Genomic DNA, 22,578 nt, shown 5'->3' with positions numbered 1-22,578 from the left:
TCCATTTTTCACCGGAAAGTAAGCCAGTTTCAACGATAAGAAGTAAATGTGATTCCCAGTGGCGTAAATCCATGTCAGCAGGTTGGGGGTATGAGGGATGACCAAACTTCAAAAGTTGCCGGCCATGGAAATTCAAAACGCGTTGGGGCCGTAGGGGACTATAGGGGCACTGTTCATGATACAGATTACAGAATACTTAAGCGCCTTAATTAACGGCGCCGTTAAAGTTGTGTACTCCCCCCTTTCTTTCAATGCTATTTAATACATCGTGGTTGTTGGAAAGTTCGAATAATACTTCAAAATCCGAATTTTGGGGGATACAAAAAATGGGGGTGATACATATACCTCCCATCCCCATCCCCCGCCCCCCCCCCCCCCCCATTTATAACCCGTTGGTTACTTGAGAAGGAGGTCATTATCTGATGGGGCACCAAAATCTTCCCCTACCGTTACCCAATATAGGGTTGCCGTAAATGCCTGGCCTTATACTCGCTGTGGTCTATCAGTCTAACCAAACTAGGTCATACCTGTCACGGTCCATCCACGAGTCAATGCTTTCACGAATAGTGCAATTAATGATCAACTTAATGGGTCGTTAAACCTCAGCCGACATCAACGGATCAACCTTGACCTCGAACTTGGGAATGCACAGGGCAGAAACCATCGGGGAATGCCGGGAATACAATTAATGCACGTGGTTCCCCAGGTAACTTTGAGTGTGTGTAGGCCTATACCCTTTATTTCCGAACCTGGCCTTGAACTTGGCTGGGCTGACTTGGCAAGAGGTGCTGGGTCTTGGAATTTCAAAATCCGACGAAACATGATGGTCTTCCTCTCTTTTACCTGACAGAGAGGCGCAGTGTTTACTTATCATAAAACAGGTGAGGAAGCACACTGATAATATGATAACTGAAAGAGATGTTTGAGGGGGTACCGTTACAAGAGTAGACATGTTAAAGGAGGATAGGTTGATGAAGGCTAGATGACTTATTGCGTGTGGTGGTCGGGGATTTATTCCTACGACCAAAAGAAGACGAATCAGTGTGGAAGGAAATATGGAGATCAGTGGATATGCTGATAGCCGTACCTCAGATAGGCATTCAGCTTTTATTAGAAAAAACATACATTGAGCAGTGAAACAAAGTATCACAATACAGTCAATAGTGCTTCCTTCCTGGTCGACGTGGACTCCGTACTTATTCGGACTACTCCTAACACTACTGTAAGAAATTGGGAGTTGTACATTGCACGTCTGCGACTGAATAACACCTTTAACCAGAAGAATCGGTTTATAATGTTGATTACGGAGTCGTTCCTGAATGGAATCCACATGCTGGATGGCAAACCGGAGGTAGTTCACAAATGGAAGTGTCGAAGGCCAGATGGTGCAGCGAAAAAAAAAGGTGTCTTGATTTAACTCAATGCCAAGGTCGCACTTTTGTGCCGCGGAAGGTCGCACAAAGTTTCCATCCAGAGACTGTACGTGATGGTGAGACCATCAAAAATACATCAATTTGAAGTTGCCATCAAGGGGATTGTACCGTACGCCCTATTTTTTTTTTCACAATGGGAATGCGGCAGTGATAACAGGTGGTATTCGTGTCGGAGTAAACACAGGTGAGATGCTTATTTTGTCAGGAGCCTTTTTGCTACACCCTTATGTCAAAAGTTGTTTTCTTGACCAGACTCAAGCATGCGAAAGCCAAATAGCTCTTAAACAGCGGAAGGTCTTTTCAATTACCACCTTTCTTAGTTGTTATTCGACTTCTGAAGTATATGGTAGATAATGGAGGAATCCCTTCCTTTTCCTCCCGTCTTATTAGAGTAAATTGTACAATTTTTCGAGACACCTTGTGTAGGCCTGGGTGCTTATTCACAAAGCACCCGTAAATGTTTGCGTTGCGGGGACCCGTAAGTGGATGTTAAGGGCACGTAAGACTTGCGTTAAGTGGTATTCACGAAGCACCCTTAGAGTTCCCTTAGTGGACCCGCATGTTGCGGGCACCCGCAACTAATTGGTTGAACATAAAACAAAACACATTCCAAGACATTTTATCCCATTTCAGAATTCTTGCTCGTTGAAAAAATTACAAGCAGAGTCGATTAAAGATTAACTTGTCTTTGTTTTCTTAGCAAACAATCAACACCAATCAAGCATGTCTTTAAGAGCTTGTTCTTCCACTCATTTAAAGAAAAAAATGAATCACTAAAATTTACCAATGCTTTCAGAAGTTATGCATGTGTTACAAACGTAGCCCATTTTTATAGCTGTCCTTGAATATCATTGGAAGCTATTGAGTTTAGTGAGAATCATATTACAGACAAACTTTAAAATACCAACAAGACTTTAAAGCATGCACATTATTATGTGTCGCAACAATACATACAAGAAAATAAAGAAAAGTTTGATATATATTTGTACACAAAGCTGTAGAGGCACTTTTGTTCTGCTGTGAATGACATCACGCTTTGGCTCATGAATATGGAAATTGTCAATGGCATAACAATTGAAATGTTGAAATTTCTCCCTTTTACTACTACAAAAGAAGGTTGAAAGTCATAGTAACATGGCAATAAAGCTGTTTCAAATCTATTTAAGTAATACAAATCATTTTGCAGGTTCCCTGTAATAATTGAGAAGACAGAAACCACTGTCAGAATGTGTGCTTTCAGTATATAAGAAACAATTAGCTCTATTTTTGTTTTTAAAAATTGATGGGATTTTGTATCCTTTCCCATGCTCTTCATTCAGTTGAGGTGGGAAAGTCCACGTTTCATTTTACTCAATGGGTGTTCAGTTTGCATCACGTGATGAGTGGTAAACAAGTTTGTGATCGTTTTATTGAAATAGACATAACTTAGGATTAGACTGTGCAATTTAAGTGAAATGTTCACACTTAAAATCCCATAAGATGTACTTCGTCCCATAAAAAAAAACAAAAGGCGGCAGTCGCTTCCCAAAAGTGGAGGACATACCTATTACGGCATGTGGAGCGGGCACCGACAATTTCTGGATTCTAGATGCTTGCTTAGTGGTGCGATCTGGGGCAATTTCTGAGCACCCAAACCACTTTTGTGAGCAAAAGATAATCTTTTAAACATCATTTTCGAGTTTGGAGTCATTGAATCAGCTACTATATAATCATTATATAGGCTACAATTTTTATTCGGGGATAGAAAAAATGTGGGGGGGGGGGCAACGATATGATATCCGCCACTTAAAAAACAAAACAAATTGATGCCCATGAAAATGGAACGCGCCAAATATTTTGAACACATTTTTTCAAATTCGGTCACTTTTTTTTTTAACTCATCCTTTAGTTGGTTCAACCGGTCACGGAAGATGAACCGGCACGTCGATTCAGTTCGTAGATCCAAAATACATGCCAAGAGTGCCACCATTGTGACAATCGAGATGATCCACGCAAGCTGTGGTGTGCTTGCGGGACGTCTGGAGGTCCCGCAAATTTACGGGTGGATTACGGGCACACGCAGATTTAAGGGGGCTTCGTGAATAACCCGCAAGTGCTTAAGTGAGGGTTGCGGGGAAGTTGCGTGCCCGCAAGCATTTACGGGTGCTTTGTGAATAAGGACCCTGCACTCCAAGTAAGTTGTGTGTGCAGAGCCTAACACGACGACCTCTCACGGTGAAGGGGAGGAATCGAGTTTTAGCGGGCAAGTATAGATTAGTTTTGAAAATTAGCCAAACCAAACTATGGATATTGAAGACTTTCGAATACAAAAGTTAGAGGTAACATAGTGTACGTGTAACTGTAGTCCTATATCTTTTGGGACTAGTACTGTGTTCTAAAAACAACGGAGCTATAAAAAGGGGTCCGATTTACCTTCTCGAACAGTGCGTCTTATTCGTCTTCAGGAAAATTACTCACTAATTGACTTTTGTTTCATTGGGTGGAAATTACCCGTCACTACTGGGACTTCGGTTGTTTTTTTCATTTATAGCCGAGAACGGTTAGTACATCTTTTACTTGTCAGATTGGTATTACCCCTTGAACATGAATGTAATAGCCCCCACGGGGTTTGTTCATGTTGTTAAAAACTCATCGACCATCATGTTTTTCTGAGAGAAACAAAACACGACCCTCAGACACCCACCCCTTCTCAAAACACATTTCATTGTTACACGCTGTCAAAATGTTCCCTCGCGTGTCATGTATCACTTCCTGTCACGTGGTCTCAATAAAACAACCACCTGCTTTCTGTAAAAGCAATCTCCTCTGAACAAAAATATCAATTCCCTGTGCACAATGATTCTGCAATTAAAGCAGTTTTCTGCGATTTCAGAAATAAAATGTTTTGAGCACGTCAAGCATGTACAATGTCAACACAATATTATTGTCTGCATAAGAGGATCTTTTCTGAATAAAAATATCGACACCCTCCCTGTACGTACACAATGAATCTGCAAGCACGAACATTGTCAGCACGATTATGTGGTGTGCGTTACCAACAGCAGACACTGGTTAATTATGGCTTGGCTTATGTCGAACGGTAGGCTACGGTTGACATTTTTCTCACAGTTGGAATTGTATTGGACACGAATATGCTTACGACGTTAAGAGCTATTGCTACATAGTAAAAAAAATAAAATAAATATAGCCCATTTTTTTCCCGGAGGGTTACATGTGACGATGTTAACCGCATCAGTGAAAATCGTTCACCTTTGACGATCAATAAGGCAATTTAATCCAATTCAAAGTTGTCTCCCCAATCCGAATCCGACTGGATCAATGGCTTGGGCTCAGCCAAGGGTCCAGAAAGTTGCACCCGCTTCGGACCACCATGCCCAACGACTGAACAAGAGTCATCAGTGACCGAATGGATAGACTTAGGCCTAATACCTCGTGTTTTTTAATCGGCGCTCAAATTCACGAACGTGATGTTGTCAGCTAGTAACGTGCTTGGATTGTTACAATGCTCTCAGATAAACAAACCAGCATGAGCTACCACATGACATTGTGCAATCATCTTGTAGTGTCCATATCCGGTAAACAATTGGTTTACAACACTTTGATATGTAGCAAAGATGAACTGATTGAGCATTGAAAGTGCTTATGACCTGCCTTGTATGAGTGCAAATAAAGGTCATGTATCGGGAAAACTTGTTTGCAATGCATTTGTTACGCCTCTCGAAATGGATTTACATGTAGTATATTTAAGCATGAACTGTCATAGGAAAATGAGTTACTAGTGACGAATGCATGCTCGCGTCTTCAAGCGTTTTGTATAGAACTGTCTCTTCGTGGGTACCGTCTGTGATATCGGTATTTTACAAGGAATGAAAACTGCAGTGGGCGGATTACCCACTGCATCGTATTAATCCTCAGACGGTCGAAGAAATGAGCTCTTCTGTCGTTAAGCAAGTTGGACGAAATCTCGTTAGTTCTTGTATAACCTAAATTGGCATGCAACATGCCGAAAATACCGTCAATTACTGTGGCTTTTGAATTTGTTCTGGCTTTTGAATCAGGATTTGTCATGACTTATGGGGACTTAGGCCTATCTCAAGTTTGGTCATTGCCACTCATTGGGTTGAAGCAGCGGTATCTTCTTTGCCTTAATCTCAAAGTATATTTTTTTTCAATTCCAATAATGTTTGCATTGGTTCTTCTCTACGTTTCCTTCCTACCAACTCGGGCCAGGGGCGCGCTCGTTTTCCGGATGGTTGGTGCATCACGCAACACAATACATGTAGTATTATAGTCGCCCACAGCCCTTGGCTCATCGCCAAATCAAACAAGCAGTTATTTGTTCAGCGGTGAAACCCCTTCTTTTACCATCAGGGATAATCTACAGATTATCTACAATGGAACTGTACGTTACTTCCTCAAACCTTGGACGCCCATCTCAAGCGCCAAAAGAAGCACAAGTAGAAGTTGATGTATCCCAGATCTTCACCATTTTAGAATCGATGTTTTGAATTTGATCAGGGCCCCGATTAATCCGCATTGGTGAATTGACCCGTTTTGACCCTGGGATGTCACTTTGAAGGTACCTTTCCCTTGTTCAACATTGCCACCAAACACTGGGATGTCACCCAGAAGGTACCCCCTTTGTCCACCACTGCATCACCGTCATCTTTGGTCGTGTCACCCTTTTCTCCTTTCCAACCCATCATGACTTGTTTATTCTAGTACTTCATGGGTCTTTTCAAACTTTCACTGGAGCAGCGGGGTATTTCGGAAAACTCAATGCAGTGTCATCGACAAGTAGTGTTTATCATCGCTGCTGAGAATGTTTACAGAAGTATCTCTGGAACGTTTTTTTTAAGAAGCCTTTTTTTTCATTCAGGCATAGCAGCTCTATTGAGGGCATGGATTCTTTGAATTTGTAAGAACCAGCACTTTGGGATGGCCTACTAAATTAACAATCTGGTTTCGACAGTGCGGGCCACACTGTGAAGTTTAAAAAAACGTAACAGTGACTCGAGACCTACCGTTGTGATAGAGTTTGGATGATGCCCCACCAAATTTTGATTTTTTTTTTTAAAATGTCCATGCACTTGCTGCAGCTAGCTTGTATTCACACAGTTTTGGACGCGCACGGCGCACGCAGGTCGTCGAACCATTTTTCTCGGTGCTCTGAGCATTATCACAAAAGCTGCACGTATATGTAAATACAGGAAGACGACATAATGAGTTTGGGACAATCTTATAATGGAACAAATTGTGTGGCACAAATTTATGTTATTATGCAGGTCTGTTCGATTTGTTATTCTTCCTGGTTACCTTTTTTACGAGTAACCCGTCCAAACTCCGAGATTGATAGCGATTATAATTGCCGGCCATTGATGTTAATTCAATCAGCATCAATCAGGCGGAAATTCGTCGCATTCCGTCCGAGATTATATTGTGAGTAACTTCGAATAAGGGGACGTGGTTTGTGTTAACTTTTGGAATATCTTTGTCTCCAAAAATAAGACGCATTTTGTTTGATTTCAGTGCAGCTATCCGGGTCTGTACAAGAATTGTACCTTTATTGAGTCACTGTTTCTTTGATGCCTGGGATGAAACATTTGGCTGCGTTCCGAATAGCCATAACGAAATGGGTGAAAGTGGAAATTTGCGTTAATCATACCAGAATGGTTTAAAATCCCATGTGCCCTGACATTGGTACTCATGTATGTCAACTCAGGAAATCACAATCCGGAATCGAAAACCTACACCGAATACGCATTTAAAAGAGCCTATCTAGTCACGAATTTAATATATACCGTGATCGATCTAATCAATGAAGAGATAATGACCCCCCTAAACGACACCCCCTTGTGACTTACCTAATATGCTTACTTCGTTGATAAGAATGATCTGAACCAATTATAATTGAATAATAATTACGGTAGGGGTCCTTTTCCGCTGGGCGAAAGAACTTCGTGAATCGAATTGAATTGACAACACGAAACATTCGCGGCGAAATCCGCCGTGATTATAATTATGTTCGATTGTTGCGATTTCTCTGTGTCAAAAAAAATCCAAACGTGTCGTTACGTCGATGTCTCAAATTAATTGCGTTCGCTTGTGCTTTTCTGCTGAGTATATGGGGCGCATTTTGGTGGTTCAACTCAGTCGGTTTTGTTGTTTCTCATTGGTTGAGAGTTTCAGCCACATAAAGATGTGAAGAAATCTTGCGTGAATTACTGCCCCACCCAAGTCACCAATACGTTAAGCAATGATAAACAAACGAACCCATTTTTAGCTGCGGGATACAGCTCAACAAATCATCATGTCTCTCCGTTAGGCCAAAAAAAAAAAAAAAACTCGGTCTCTGGTCAGCGCGCGCGTCGATTTTAATCATGCGCGTCAACTTTTTTTTTTTCAAATTAACACGGAAGCTACAACAGCGCCCTCTATTGCCGCACCTCCTCAAATTTTTGTACTAAGGAGCACCAAGGAATGGAGAAATTGCACCAAGGCAAATGATAAAGGGCACCAAGGCAAATGATGGAGGACACTAATGTATAATGAGGACACAAAAAAGCAAAATAGTACCCACCTTGTCTGTACAATTGAAGCTTGAAAAAAAAAAAAAACACCCCCCCCCCAAAAAAAAGCGTCGCCGCATCAATTCCGGAACTTCGGTCTGACCAGAGACCGATCTTCTTTTTTGGGGGGCCTTAGTCCGTCTAGTTAGTTAGTAACAAACGTTGACATTGTCTATTGGTCCTACATATTTCGACCGATTTCCACCAGGCTTTGCCAAAAGTATCAGTAGCCCAGCCCCAACATGTCACATGACCAAACTGGGGTCAAACGTCATCATGGGGTCACTGGGGCCAAAAACCTGATTTTATTTTATTAAAACTCAAAACCCCATTACTTCCAGAAATTACACGGCACAATCACGTGACTCATGCATGAACACGAACTCGTTGGATCCTGTTTGACAATATTTTTATTGGAAGATGTTACACCACACACTCATATTTCCAATTGAAACCTCGCTAACAAAACAGTCAACGCAAAATGTATGAATTTCTCACAATATTCACAAAGATTGACAGTGCCTGACCTAACTCTCACCCATGTGCTCCTCCTTCATAGTTTTAGTCATTTGGCCTAAAGAAATGAACCTATGTGGTGTCCACATGTCATGACATAGTACATTTAATCCTGGCCTATGTCTTTTTTTCTTAGTGCCCCTCTCCACCAACCTAATAAACTGAAAGCCGTGGGTTATACACCTGGTTCCCCCTCAAGATGGCCGTTTAATATCTTCACCTAAAAAGGCAGAGTTCTTAACATGAGTTAAATGCTTTGGGAGGCGAGCTTGGGGAACTATTGCTGTTTCTTCACGGACAGGTATTTCCCCACTGACTCATGCGGATACTGGGGATATACGAATAATTGGTTTTTCATGTTTAACCAAAAGGGGGAAATCCCTGTGCCTTTGTTTGATTTTGGTCTTTCCTGGTTTGTTTTATCAATAATAATGATCTTGACTTCTTAACAGCACAAGATGGCACAAAATTGGGTCACCTACATTTTGAAATGAATATTATTTTCAAAACGTACATGGAAACTTCCGTTTATAGTTGCATAGTAACGTCTATGGTTATGAAATTAAAATCATAACCATCATGTCTTCTCCACTTCAATTCAATCTAAAGAAATTATGCGAGTACTGTGAATGCCGAAAGGAGTCTTTAAGGCACATGCCACCAAGGTCGGATATCAGTCGTTTGTTTGACGACTGTGTAACCCACACAAAACAATCGACAGTTTATCATGATCATGAGAATACCAAACTAACAATATAGCCCATCACCAAACCAAGTAGTTTTTATATCGATACGAATAAGACGAAACACTGTTCAATCTGTAGCATATCAGTATCACAGAAATGTCAAGACTCATACATTTGTAGTGGTTTGTGAGCTTTCGAAGGATCTGTTAGCACCCACAGTCACACTTTGCTCGCATCACCTTGTCAGTTTCTCATTTCCCTCTTCGTTTCCTTACTGCTTTCGATAGCTAATGTAATTTGTGGAAGACGTGAGTGGAGAGACGTTTGACTGAGTGGCAGGTCTGACGAACAAAAAAAAAGAAAATCTGTGTGGAATTGCAAATTGCATTAAGGCCCACGCAGTCGTGTACAAGTCATGTCCAAGTCCATGTATTAAAACACCATGTACACATGCGAATGCCAACTAATAACTATGCGTGTTGGGAGCTCCCCCCCTTTCACCAACATTACTCGCCGGCAAAACTTGGTCCAAAGCCAAAGCGGAAACCCTGGCTTTCCCGAGTCTTTCCTGGATGCCCCAGGTTGCTGAATGAAGGGCAGGACTAAGTGTTCAGGCTCCTTGCTTCGCTGATCGTCAGCAGTGGAAGTAATTATACCTAGATGAGATATCGAGCCTCAAGGTGGTGACCGCATTCCTGATATCAAAATAGGGATAGTTGAATTTTTAGTTAATGATGCTGCACTTTACATGCATCAGTATCACTTCGTATACGTGGCAAAGTCATGCTGTACAGCCTAGTACAGGCATCACGCCTTGCACGAAGAATGTATTCCCGATGTCTTAACTTTAAGGCAACACAACAACTGTGTATGGAACACATAACATTCAGTTTAGTTTCTTTATATACTATCCACTTAAGTGAATATCGACGTGAATATTATTGTACCAGTTTTATTGGAAATAAATCGTACTTATATCGATTGTAATAGTTAATGGTAGGCTGTACAAATCCTTTCAAAAGTTCTGCAAGTTACAGGTTATGGAAATGTTGCCTCCAATATTATAATTTCCAATAATATTAATGGAGCGTCAGTTCATAGAAGAACCTGCTGCGACTCGAGGGATTTTATTGTGAGGCGAACCCATCATTGACTGACGCTTCCAATGCACTTCCTGTGGTGTCTTTTACGGGGAAGAAATTAATAGCTTGATCTCTGCCCTTCGTAGTAATATATCAAAGTGCAAGGGTCACCGGCCAGTTGACTCAACACTGACCTAAATATGACCATACCGCCAGTCCAAATATTTCACTTACCATCATTTTTCATCCTGAATTAAGAGAGAGCTCCGGATTTTAACGATGGTGTTTGAAATCCTCATTGGCATGTACGTATATGCGTTAACCGTTGTTCGATGAAACACCTAATCAACACAAGATATATGATGCGCAGACGGCAGAAGTGGGGTGCAGGGGGGGGGGGCAAGGGGGAATTCGCCTCAGTCCCAATTTCTGAAAATTATGTCTCTTGGATCCTCTTATTACAAAGTACTGTGTCCCTTCCGCGATCAAAGGTGGTTCCTTTCAGTGTGTCGAATTATCCCCCAATTATTTTGTGGCCGCAGTGCAAAAAAAAAGGGGTCTGGTTAGGCCTACACCTTGCTGAGAGGTTGGAAATTTGCTAAACCTTTCACAAAGTTCAGTTGAGGTCACTGATTTTTTTTTCGTCGAGTGAAGTTGAAGCCAACCTTTACACCATTCGCTAGCGTCGAATGACGCCTAGTGACGAAGATCTAGAGATCCCTAGATCCCCGTGCAGCTAAATATCATCCACCATCATCATCATTCTGTCCTCAAATTAGCAGATGATAAAATACCCATTGCGCCAAGCTCCCAGATGTCATAAATCCAGCCACTGAAATGTTCATCCCCTCTCGGCTGACAGATATCCCTCCGACATCGCACGTCATGTCTAATTTCGTCACACTCGCAATCTGAGTGGAGTTAAGTAGGCAGGAAGAATCTTCTAATTGGGAGTTAATTACTTGATGCTGCCTAGCCAGCTATGACTTTCATGTAAATTTACTACTTATAATGTGAACCGCTTTTATAACGTGAGGCATTACTCTGACTAAATTTACATGAAGCAGGCACACGTCTGTTCAAGAACATCGTCAGTGATCCATGCTTGGGTCGTACAGTGAGGTCTTGTGCAGGTTTTATAGCTACACTTATCCATCTGGATATATTGAGAGATTTTTCTGCCTTCATTCCTCAGATTGTGCTCCTCGTGCTTTCTGTTGTCAAAGACGAAAACGATGACATTCAAGACAGTCAGCATTCTCTTGGCGATTGTGTTTGTGACGTCATCAGGGGCACTGAACACTCATCGGAGAATCCGTGAGGTAAGTGGGTTCCCCTCCTGTAAAATGATACAGGCCTCCTTTACAACTCGATCGAGAAGTTTGGTTAATAACCACGATAAGACTAGCATCGAACGCACGCTAGTTTAGGACCGTACTTGCATCTCTTGAAATTAACCGTGTGTATGTGGCATGGGCGATGAGGATTCGTTTCGACCGGGAAATATTCACCAGTCCTTAGACCTCGTTTGAATATTCCCCGCGCAGGCTCAAGTTACCTCGCTTATCAACTACTACTACTACTACTTTTTTGTCTAACTCAAAAACTACTGGGCACCTCTCACTCAAATAACGACTACTCAGTACAGAAATTCCTTAGCAATGCAGCCATACTCTTTATTTGGCCCAAAACAGTGATAATGTGTACGAATTTATGCAATTTATGACAAATGATACCGAAAACCGTGAGTTGCACTTTTGTATACGTGCAAGTTGTGGTTCACACTCACCTTGCACGTATACAAAAGTGCAACTTTTTTCGGTACCATTTGTCATAGATTGCATAATTTTGTACACACTACATGTATCGCTGTTTTGGGCCAAACAAAGAGTATGGCTGGATTGCTAAGCAATTTCTGTACTGATCAGTCATAATTTGAGCAAGATGTGCCCAGCAGTTTTTGAGTTGGACAAGTATTAAGGGGGGACTTTCTTTTTTGGTTGAGTGTAGTTCACTATTATTATGGTACTTGATCTGACTTTTGTTATCAGAACTACTGCTGTCCTCAAGGAAGTTTGAAAAAAAAATGATTTCGTTGTTATTTGGTATTGGTATTGCTTAATTAATTAATTACTTAATTTGTTTTACTTGTGGTATGATGAAAATATTAAAACCTTTAACTTTCTCAAAACAATTGTAGGTTGTTTTTCCTGAAATTTCTACGTGGACAAAATTACCTTCCCCGAATTCATTGCACGTTTGAGCTAAATGGAAAGCAGGGATTCAAGTTTTGCTTGCATCAGTGATGATACTTTTAGGCCTATTGTAAAGAATTCAGCCTTTAAACGTTTTGAAACAACACATTCATCTGAAAGTTGGAAAAGCAGCCATTGTGATTCTTCTTCCGCCTATGGAAATGAAAAACGACAGTGGCAGCTAGACTTATGAACGTGTTGAGAACAAATCCTGGTACATCACACACATGTCGATTAACATTAAGGGAGCTTATCAAGTTCAAAAAATCTCAAGATTGCCAATGGAAGACGGCTTCAGCGACATGAGTCACGCGTCGTTTGGCGTCAAGGGGACCGTATATTGATGTTGAGGAGAACTTGGCAATGTCTCCAAGACTGTGAAATGTTAGCAACCCATTTGCCGAAATGACTGTTGACAACGCTGTAGCTTTCCGGCGCGCCTATCCACCTCGACGTGCTCTCTTAGATCTAACCCTTACCAGGTGGTCCCCGCGTTCTGTTAAGAGACCTTGATTCGAACAAGGCCAACTTGAATCGTGTTTTATTGATCGGAGATTGTTTAATATCGAAAGGAATTTTGTTCCAATACGATTTTAACTTTCGAATGGATCAATTATAAAGATGTTAGCTTGCGGGTACACTACGGAATTAATCGTTTCTGTGAAGATTGTTAGTTCTGAAAAGAACTGGTTATGAGATTAAGTGATATAAATTTCGAAAGAGAAACGAGTGAAGTGTATTGTACAACTGTGTGTATCCAACCCTCGGTTTGGGTTCGATTATCCCTATTCCGACTGCACAAACGGTTTTAGACTGTTCTTTAGCTTTTATAGCGATTTTGTTCTCACTTGAACACTCACATGATAATAATAATTTGGGAGGCTAATCATCCTTACTCGCAGCTGGTAAGCTGAATTGCGAAGGACGCAGCTACAACGTGGTCGGGCCGCTGGCACGTAAAGGCGCCTATGGCTGCCGGCCACATCGACCCATATATGACCACGGAGCGCAGCCTGAGATCGAAAGTGTTTTATATTTCCGGAGGGAAGAAAAGCGGAGGGCCCGGAGAAAAACCCTCGTGGCACAGGAGAGAACCAACGCACAATTCAAACCGTGGTCACCTTGGTGAGAGGCGAGCGCTTTACGCACAAGCCACCCATGCCACTATAATATTTTAGCCTTGGTTACCCCTCGTTTCGTTCCCGCAACTACCAGGGAACGATAGGTAAATAAGCGCCCAAAGCGACTTGCGAACCTCCCCCCCCCCCCCTCAAAAAAAAAAGACCACAGAAAATAAAATATTTTTAACACCATCCTGTATCATGAAAAGCAGTCAGTATTTAAACTATATTTAGAAGGGCTGCAAGAAATGGAGAAGGTCCGATATATAGTCGATCCTTCATGCATGAACCGGACCAATACTGCAACTGTCTATGTTAACCTCACAACAGGTGTCCTCCCCTGCAGCCTCCAATTATCAATTTGTTATTCTAAATTACGCCTACTTTGATAGTCATAAAGAAATTGGTCAATGATATTATAGCGCCGAAAAGACCTCATTCAGAATTTGACCCCCAAAAGGCGCCAAACCAGTGGGTCAGAATGTGTGCCGTGCTGTCCCGCCCCTGCCGCTTCCTCCTCGCTCCTCGTCAAAATTCACTCAGCTCCCACTTAGGCCACAAAGGATTTGACTATTATCCTGTAATTGAACATCAAGTGGTAAATGGAAACGACCTCTGATTGGTTGATTGACCAGCGGGGAATTGGGGGTTACGGTTTTTTGACAATTTGATCTCTGATTTTGTTACGGGTTGATTCGGCTCCCCTTGTCGCTCTGATTACGATGATTGGAAACACGTGGAATTTATTTTCATACTTACCACTTGCTATCTCCGATGTAATTGTGACCCCAATACCCCCTTGGTGCATGCCACTTGCAATCGTCTATCAGCAAGCTTATTGCACGTTTGATTGGAACATTATCATATGACGTTTGGTAAACAAATGGTTGAACACTAATTAATGTGAAAATAATGCAGCGGAGAGAAAACGAGAAACTTCGTCACAAAACGTTTAAAGCAGCAGTGTTAGCCAAAGCTCTCAAAGAATTCGTAATAAGCGTCACTATGCAGATTAAGAAACGATCGCTTGTACATCGCAAGATGGTTAATTGCAAACCTGCACAAAAATACAAAACCGCATTATTCTCAACGAATGCCGATGGCAATCAAATTATCACTTACTTCTAGTCCTTGGCTATGACATGCAAAATGACCATTTAACTTGAAAACATGTACTGATTGCTCTGCAGTGATTGCATAATGATACATTTTTGCACCATGTAATTGATACCTCCCACGATGTAATTTTCAGATTGAAATAACATGAAACTTATCTGCAATCTATATCAAACCTTTATGGTCCCTGTGTCGCAACGTGTGGAATAATATTTTGTTGAGCTTTAATATCCAAATTACTTAAATGAATAAAAACAAAATAAAAACCCAGTCTAACAACCATTCATGTGTACATACTCTCACACCGAACAGGATTCGGTAACGCAGAAAATATCCAAGGGTTTCTAATTATGACGGGAATAATGATACGCTTCAAAATATGAGGAGAGAGTATAGGCCTATACGTATATTGGTTAACATGATAGAAATGTAATTCTAGAGCTATTTTATATATAACTCCCATAGTGCTTGACTTTGAATACACTATGCAACCATTTCTTTTTTTTTTTGAAGTACCATTTCCGATCGTTTTGCCACGACAACTCTTTATATAGGTTGCACTTGGCAGTGACCTAAGTTGACTCTGGAGTGACCTTAAATGACCCTAGAGACCGCCGGAGATACACCTGTTGGTCCGTATAGACGGAATACCCCTTTTGGTAAAAAGCCAAGGATATAAACTGCATACAACATCGTACATAACCCTTATTTCGTTCGACACATTTGTAACAGGTTTGTAAGTGATGAAAGCAAAAGACGACTGTCTTTGATGAAACACGGACCTCGAGGGTCCAATTCATGAATGCAGCAAAAACCCATTAACTTGCTCGAGCCGGCTGGTTGACAAAAAATAAATCTCACATTTTTCTCGACATTGTAGGCCTATTTTGTGTACATATTAGTAAGTCCGCCCTGGCTAAGAACAACTTCGAGATAAAATGCGAACTACACATGACGCAACCTTTCTGTCAATTATTGTGCCGTTAGTCGAAGCTGTCAACTATACGCCAAAAGGGAATCTCTTGACAATTCCTTGAATAATAAGACTCGCAAAATAACGGGAAGTGACACAAGAAGGTGTACTGAAAAGGGGGAACTCAACAGGTGTTGCTTGAAAACCACCTGACAACACCTGGCGGGATCAATGATCTTTAAGCTTCACCTTGGGATGAGAGTAGTGCAGACCAAACCCGGTGACTATTTACTGTGCATGTAAATAGGCGAAGTAAAGTCCGTTTCTACTGAGTCGTTAGTTTCAACAATGTCCGCGCTTTGTGGAGTTTTTTCTCAGTATAAGGTGCCACCTCGCCACCTTTTTTTTTATCAGGCTCGGCTTATTTGCTGCTATACCAGTTGAAACGTTCAAGCTTCTGTCTGAGATGACTTCACCGTAAGTTGGAAATAAAATAGAAATTCGTATTAGCATAAAAAAGAGGCACCAAAACACGCTTGAATATGGAATTAGGTATCTCATAAACAGAATTTTCGGGCCCTTTCTATATTCACATTACTTTAACCATTTTTGGGGGAAATATCATCAAAGTATAAGCCCACGATCTGCGCAATTGACCGTTTACTTGATAGGACTCCCGCCACAATTCCCCCGTTGCAAAGTACACCTGATAGATGACATCGCCAGCTGATGCAATTTCTGCTTGTTATTGACTGATTATGCAATTTGCAGGCTGAGGAAGATCGCTTTCCCAGTTTCGAGTTTCAAGGTCAGGTCTGGAAAAAAAATATACAGGATTATTCAAACACAAGGCTTCTCTATTTTAAGCTGAAAATGAACAGCGTAAATTCAAAACTATTAACATTGTATTAAAATAAATTATTGTGTTTGTTTATTATAATATTTCACTTCGCAGTCACAGGCTAAAACGAGGCGTTCAACTTTGAATCTTATTAACATGTGACACGCATGTCTACCATTTCTGAAACTCCTTTCTGAACGCCACTAGTTTCCGTAAATACACATATTAATAAAAACAACAATTTGACAATTAAACTAATTGGTGAAACTAATCACGAAAATAAACACAATGTTTCCTCCACCAGCAGGCGCGGTTCTAGAGCCAATTTTTTTTTTTTGGGGGGGGGGGGGCTAGCAAGGTGGATCCAGATTTTTTTCAGGGAGGCGTGCTGAAATGTAGACAGGTTATTTTCTCCGGACACTTAGGCCTCTGAAAATCAATACGTTGGGGGGAGGCTCGTGCCATATTTTCAATGGGGAGCGCTGATAAAATCCTACAATCAGGCACACTATATTAACTAAAAGTGTACAAATGCACCCTTCTCATTTAGGGGGAGACCGTTCCCATGTACGTCAAATTCTTACATTTTGCTAGTGCATTTTTTTTATGGAATTTTTTTTTTGGGGGGGGCTAGACAATTTTTTTTTGGGGGGGGCTAAAGCGTATAATATTTTGGAAAAATCTGCTTTGCTCTGTTGTGTGTTTAATTTGCTCTTAGACATGTTTAAGTTAACAGGTGCTAACGTCAACTTCCAGTGACTTAAGCATCATTCAGAATCTGATTTCAGATTTTTGTTTCCCCTAACTCTAATGCGTACTTCCTATTCGTGTTGGAGGTGCCAATACCAACACGGGACGCTGACCCGTAAAGCGCGTACTCTTATTTACATCAAGAATGAAGGAAGTAAACATTTAAAAGTTATATGTATGATGTCTTATGCTCTATGCAAGAAAAGAGGTGAATCTTGAAAAATAACAAGTAAGCAAAACAAATTACCATGTTGACTCTGCTTCTATTTATCCGACCGCCAAAGCTTACAGCGCCTACATCAGAGACTCTTTCACACGAAGAAACGCGTCCGCCTTTATTGCGTGCGTCGTTTTAATCCAACTCTTTCGACACCGTTGAGTATGGAGGGCAAGTGTTGCCAATGCCTTGGAGCAAAACTGACATTTCCCCGTGGAGCACAAAAGGAGCAAACATGATTTGCATCAAATCAACTATTCGGAGTTAGAAAGTTAAAGATATGATGCCCTACTATGCTTGCAGTACTCTGGCGAAGTGGTGCACCTAGTATTAGTATGGCGACTCCAACAGTTTCGGCACAATAACATAATTATTGTGATCGATTTCAAGATCAGTGTGTTTGATGAGATAATTGACATTGGTGTCTGTCCTTGGCAATAATAATGCAATGTGTTTACTCGAAGAAAGTCAAAACATTCGATTTGAAAATTTGCACTTGCATGATAATGGCAATTCAGCTTTATGGCTACCTTTTAATATTATCTCTTTATCTTTTAACTATTCATTCGGTTTCGTCCATAAAAAGGACCTTAATAACTTTCGGATGAATCTACAGGCATTGCATGAATTAAAGATCGTGCGTGCAATTGGCGAAACTGCATTTTGGAGCGTCCGTAACATAAAATAAGTTCAGCAATCAAAAACCAACGTGACAAACGTATTCACACTTCGATTGATCACAAGACACTCTGCATAGACTGAAATAATCACAAATTATGTGCGACAAAAGGTCCGTATTATACGCCTTGTGTAGTTGGAAAAGGTCATCGTCCGTTTCCATTGGTATTTGGCTAATAACCCCGAAATGAAATAACAACTGTTCCGACTTTATTGGGAATGTCAAACATATAATAATTGAGAATTTTGGACATTTTAGCCCACACTGATGAGTACTGGATTTGACCACGCACCCTATACCTGAGGCCAATTTCAAACTTGTTCTAACCAACTTTTAAACTTTACCACTGAACAAAATTGTCATGCCGATGTTAGTGTGTATCTCGAACGAACAGCAAAAATCGTAACCCGGTCACCTGGAGGAAAATTAGATCACCTTGAATGAGCCATGAATTCCACAACAAAGCTACCTTTGAAATATGACATGGAATTTGACATAATGCACGTACACACACTTTTTTTTTTTAAAGTCCTGTACATGGCATAACTCAATGTCAAATATTTCTCGGTAGATTTAGCCCAAGGCTTGTTGGTTTTTGTTTATTAAAGGACACTCGAATGACAGTTTTCTTTAGCATAAATCCTTAACATCTATCAAGTGGGATATGGCTTTGTCGACCATGAAAGTCAGAGAAATGAAAACTGGATATAACCTTCAGCATTTGAACCTTTAGGGTTTAACGGTGACAAAAGGTACATGTCTATACACTTTGTGTTTGTGCAGATGATGAATGTCGCCTATACGGTTTACGTATCCTATTAAAGCCAGCAGCATTTCAGGGCTATTTTTCATAATCGTGTTAACCCTGTACACCTATTCAATTTAGGCTCCATTGGAAGATCCCAGCATGGTCGGTGAATCGCAGTCGGGGAGAGCCCTACTGTTCCCCTCTCCAAAGGAGAACTCAATTACCAAATCGCAGCTTCCAGAAGAAAATAATCCACAGTTGGGAAAGGTCTTAACAAAATCAGACGTGCATGAATTTGAGACCAATTTTACGGAGCTTCAGTTGATCAGCTCAGAAGCGTTATGTTCAGCAAAGGCAGCCGTCCCTCCCCCGCCGATTCCTGTGACTGGTTCACTCTTAAAAGCCCCGGGTCAGATTCGACACGGATCCAGGTCAGATTTGACCTGACACACTCTTCCGGGTCAAAACGACACTTCTCTGTCAGTTTTCCGGGCCATTTGACATAGAGAAGTGTCAATTTGACATGTAGGTGTGTCATTTTGACCCAGAAGAGTGTCGGGTCAAATCTGACACGGATCCAGGGTCGAATCTGACTTACTATATAGACTTTAAAGATCGTGGTTTCTTGTATGTATACCCAGCTTGTAATTTTGCTGAGCAGTAGTTTCTGCTCATTGACTCAATGAAATGGGTCCTGGATGGATTACATACTTTATTGAGACATTTTCTCGGAGATACTGTAAACAGAAAAAAAAGCATGAAGCTCTTGTTTAAAATCAGTGCTGACTATCTGGTTTTAACCTATAGTTATCTTTCCTTCAAGACACCAACTGTCGAATTTGAGAAGGTTCAGAAAACAGGTCATCGCAGAATGATGCTTTGAAGGTGTGAGGTTTCAAGATGCAGGGTCTTGAATCTAGAGCTGTTTTATTTCTCATGCACAGTCTGTGAACAGACAGTAGTCTGTGAGCAAAGACCATCACCCTTCCATTCACCCCTCTCATCACCCTCCCCTTCACCATTCCCATCACCATTCCTATCACCATTCCCATCATCATTCCCATCACCCTTGCCTTCACCATTCTCATCACCCTTCCCATCACCCTTCCAATCATCCTTCCCTTCACCATTCTCATCACCCTTCCCATCACCCTTCCAATCATCCTTCCCTTCACCATTCCCATCACCATTCCCAGAACCATTCCCATCACCATTCCTATCACCATTCCCATCACCCTTCCCATTACCCTTCTCATCACCATTCCCATCACCATTCCCTTCACCATTCCCTTCACCATTCCCATCACCATTCCCATCACCATTCCCATCACCATTCCTATCACCATTCCCATCACCCTTCCCTTCACCATTCCCATCACCCTTCCCATCACCCCTCTCTTCACCATTCCCATACCCTTCCAATCACCCTTGCCTTCACCCTTCCCTTCACCATTCCCTTCACCCTTCCCTTCACCATTCCCATCACCCTTCCCTTCACCATTCCCATCACCCTTCCCTTCACCATTCTCATCACCCTTCCCTTCGCCATTCCCTCCACGCTGTACCGGTACGCACTTTTACGCAAGCCAGTGACAAATTTTGTTTGTTCAAATTTGGACGACAGATGGCAGTTTTGACATTTTTTCCTCAATTCAACTCAATTCAGTTTTACTCCAAAAATTCGATTCATTACTTCAAACAAATGTCGTTAGTTGTTTCAGGGATCGTTATGTTTACCTAATGCCACCGTGGCATTGGGTTTATTTATGTTTCAGAAGTGATCCAGATTATTTTCTTATCCGGTGACTGAACTCCATCGCTGGTTTTATTTATGGAGAAGCGGTAGCAACTGAAGTGCTTTAGATTGGCTTCAATAGCCGTGACCCACGTTATACTGCGTTGAATTATGTCTTCAATTTCTCCGGCACTAAACGGTCTGCCACTCGTGAGAGAATGTCGTGGGACTGGCGAGATGTATGCGGACTTGGGCTTGAACAGGCTTCTTTTAGTCTGGGACGAACATCCTAAGCACGCACGATGGCAATGGCTGTGCTGTGCCGAAGTTTCCCTCTTGTTTATAGCGTACTCATGCCACGGGTCTTGATTGCGATTTCAGAGTGTCTCATTGGTCAGTTTCTTGAGACGAAAATGAGCATGCATGAATTGAACATTTCTGTAAAATTCGCCTTCCAAAGTGCCGTTAAAGGGTCATGGGATAATTTTTTTGTGGGTTTTTTAAGCTACAAAATTGCTCAATATCTTAAGAAGAGTACACAACAACTAACTTGTTGAAGTTCCAGCTCCCTGGATATCGTACATTATGAGAAAACATAAACGTCGCACAATTTTGGGGTCTCGTAATTGGATTCCGTTGCTAACGTACGTAAAAAAATGTAACTACGGGCACACTTTCTTAAACTGCCTAAAAGTAGTGTTTTCTTTCGAATAATGCCATTTTAGGTGGAATAATTTTACAGGGTAGTTAGTACCAGTCCTATCTCCCTTTTGAGCAAGGATTTTCTCGTTAAATCGGTAAGTACTTTTCATGGTAATTGCAAATGTTCCCTCTGCCTTGAAGAGCTAGGAATTAAGGGGCGTGACAATGTTCAGAAGGTCGCTTTTAAATCTTTTGACATGGTTTGTTTTGCAAGTATAAGTAAGGTCAGGGTTAGACGTGACCAGGGCCCAATGGTTTATGGTGCTACTTAGCTGGGAAAAAAATGTATAGCTTAGGATATTTCATGTAATGAGCGAAAACTAAGCTGAGAACCATTCTGAAGTAGTATGCTTGACATCAAGACATTTGGACGGTGTGTTTATTTTGCTTGGCAAAATCGTCGCTTAGCAAAGTTCTTTAATTGATTTCTCCTTGTTCCTGGATATTGCGTCCTGAATGAACCAGACGCGCATGTGCACTTTGCATGACTGCAATCTCGGCATGGGCTAAATTAAGAACGTATCCCAGGAAAGCTAGTCTTATAAGGATCTTGCCTCCTTGAGACCATAATCTTCATCACGTCCTTGTGGAGTAAATCAGTCACCGTGTGGTATACTTCAAATAGTTAAGAGGATAGTTACATTTATGAGGCTCTTTAGATTGCCAAACTTAAATTGAAACAGCTCTGGAGAAATGGGATCATTGCTGACAACAGAAGCAATATTTGGAGGAAGAAAAACAATCATCTACAAGCGCAAATACCTCCCACGAGTTTCACGTGATTTTGCTTGTACGCGTACTCCTCCGTGGGACTTTGTTGTTTAGTTTTACGGCCTTGCTTTTTTTCCCGACGACTTTCACTCGTTGTCTTACAAAAGCAGGATTTGATTTGATTTTCTTTGTCGTGTTGGAGTCTCTGTGAAGCTTGTTCACTCCACTTTCTCATGACATGGGATTATTAGGTAAACCTCCTTGTCTCGTAGGAATTGACGTGGGCAGAATACTTTCTGAAAAGAATGTGCATGACTACTCAGTTTGCGTGGGATTTGTTATGACTATTTCGACAACGAGAAGGCGTCGAACGGTGTTTCATTCAAATTTTCGTGTTGCCATGCAACTCGCTTTTCGAAAAAAAATATATTAAAGTGGCTTCAAACTTGAACAAGCACTCGTTTCAGTGCTCTTTTCCAAATGTAACACTTTAAACTTGCAAAT

At 41.3% G+C, this 22,578-nt stretch overlaps 1 protein-coding gene across 1 annotated transcript in view; it reads left to right on the top strand.

Moving 5' to 3' along the window:
- The window catches only part of LOC119741261 (thrombospondin type-1 domain-containing protein 4-like), a 74,702-nt gene that overhangs the window by 3,184 nt on the left and 48,940 nt on the right, over positions 1-22,578 (top strand). Inside the window, exon 2 of the mRNA XM_038217013.1 lies at positions 11,482-11,608. Within this exon, the coding sequence (XP_038072941.1) occupies positions 11,482-11,608 (127 nt within the window). The remainder of the gene's footprint in view (positions 1-11,481; positions 11,609-22,578) is intronic.

This window comes from Patiria miniata, unplaced genomic scaffold (genome assembly GCF_015706575.1).
Source record: "Patiria miniata isolate m_02_andy unplaced genomic scaffold, ASM1570657v1 HiC_scaffold_5, whole genome shotgun sequence".
In the NCBI taxonomy this organism is placed as follows: domain Eukaryota; kingdom Metazoa; phylum Echinodermata; class Asteroidea; order Valvatida; family Asterinidae; genus Patiria; species Patiria miniata.
This window is presented reverse-complemented; position numbering and strand designations above follow the sequence as displayed.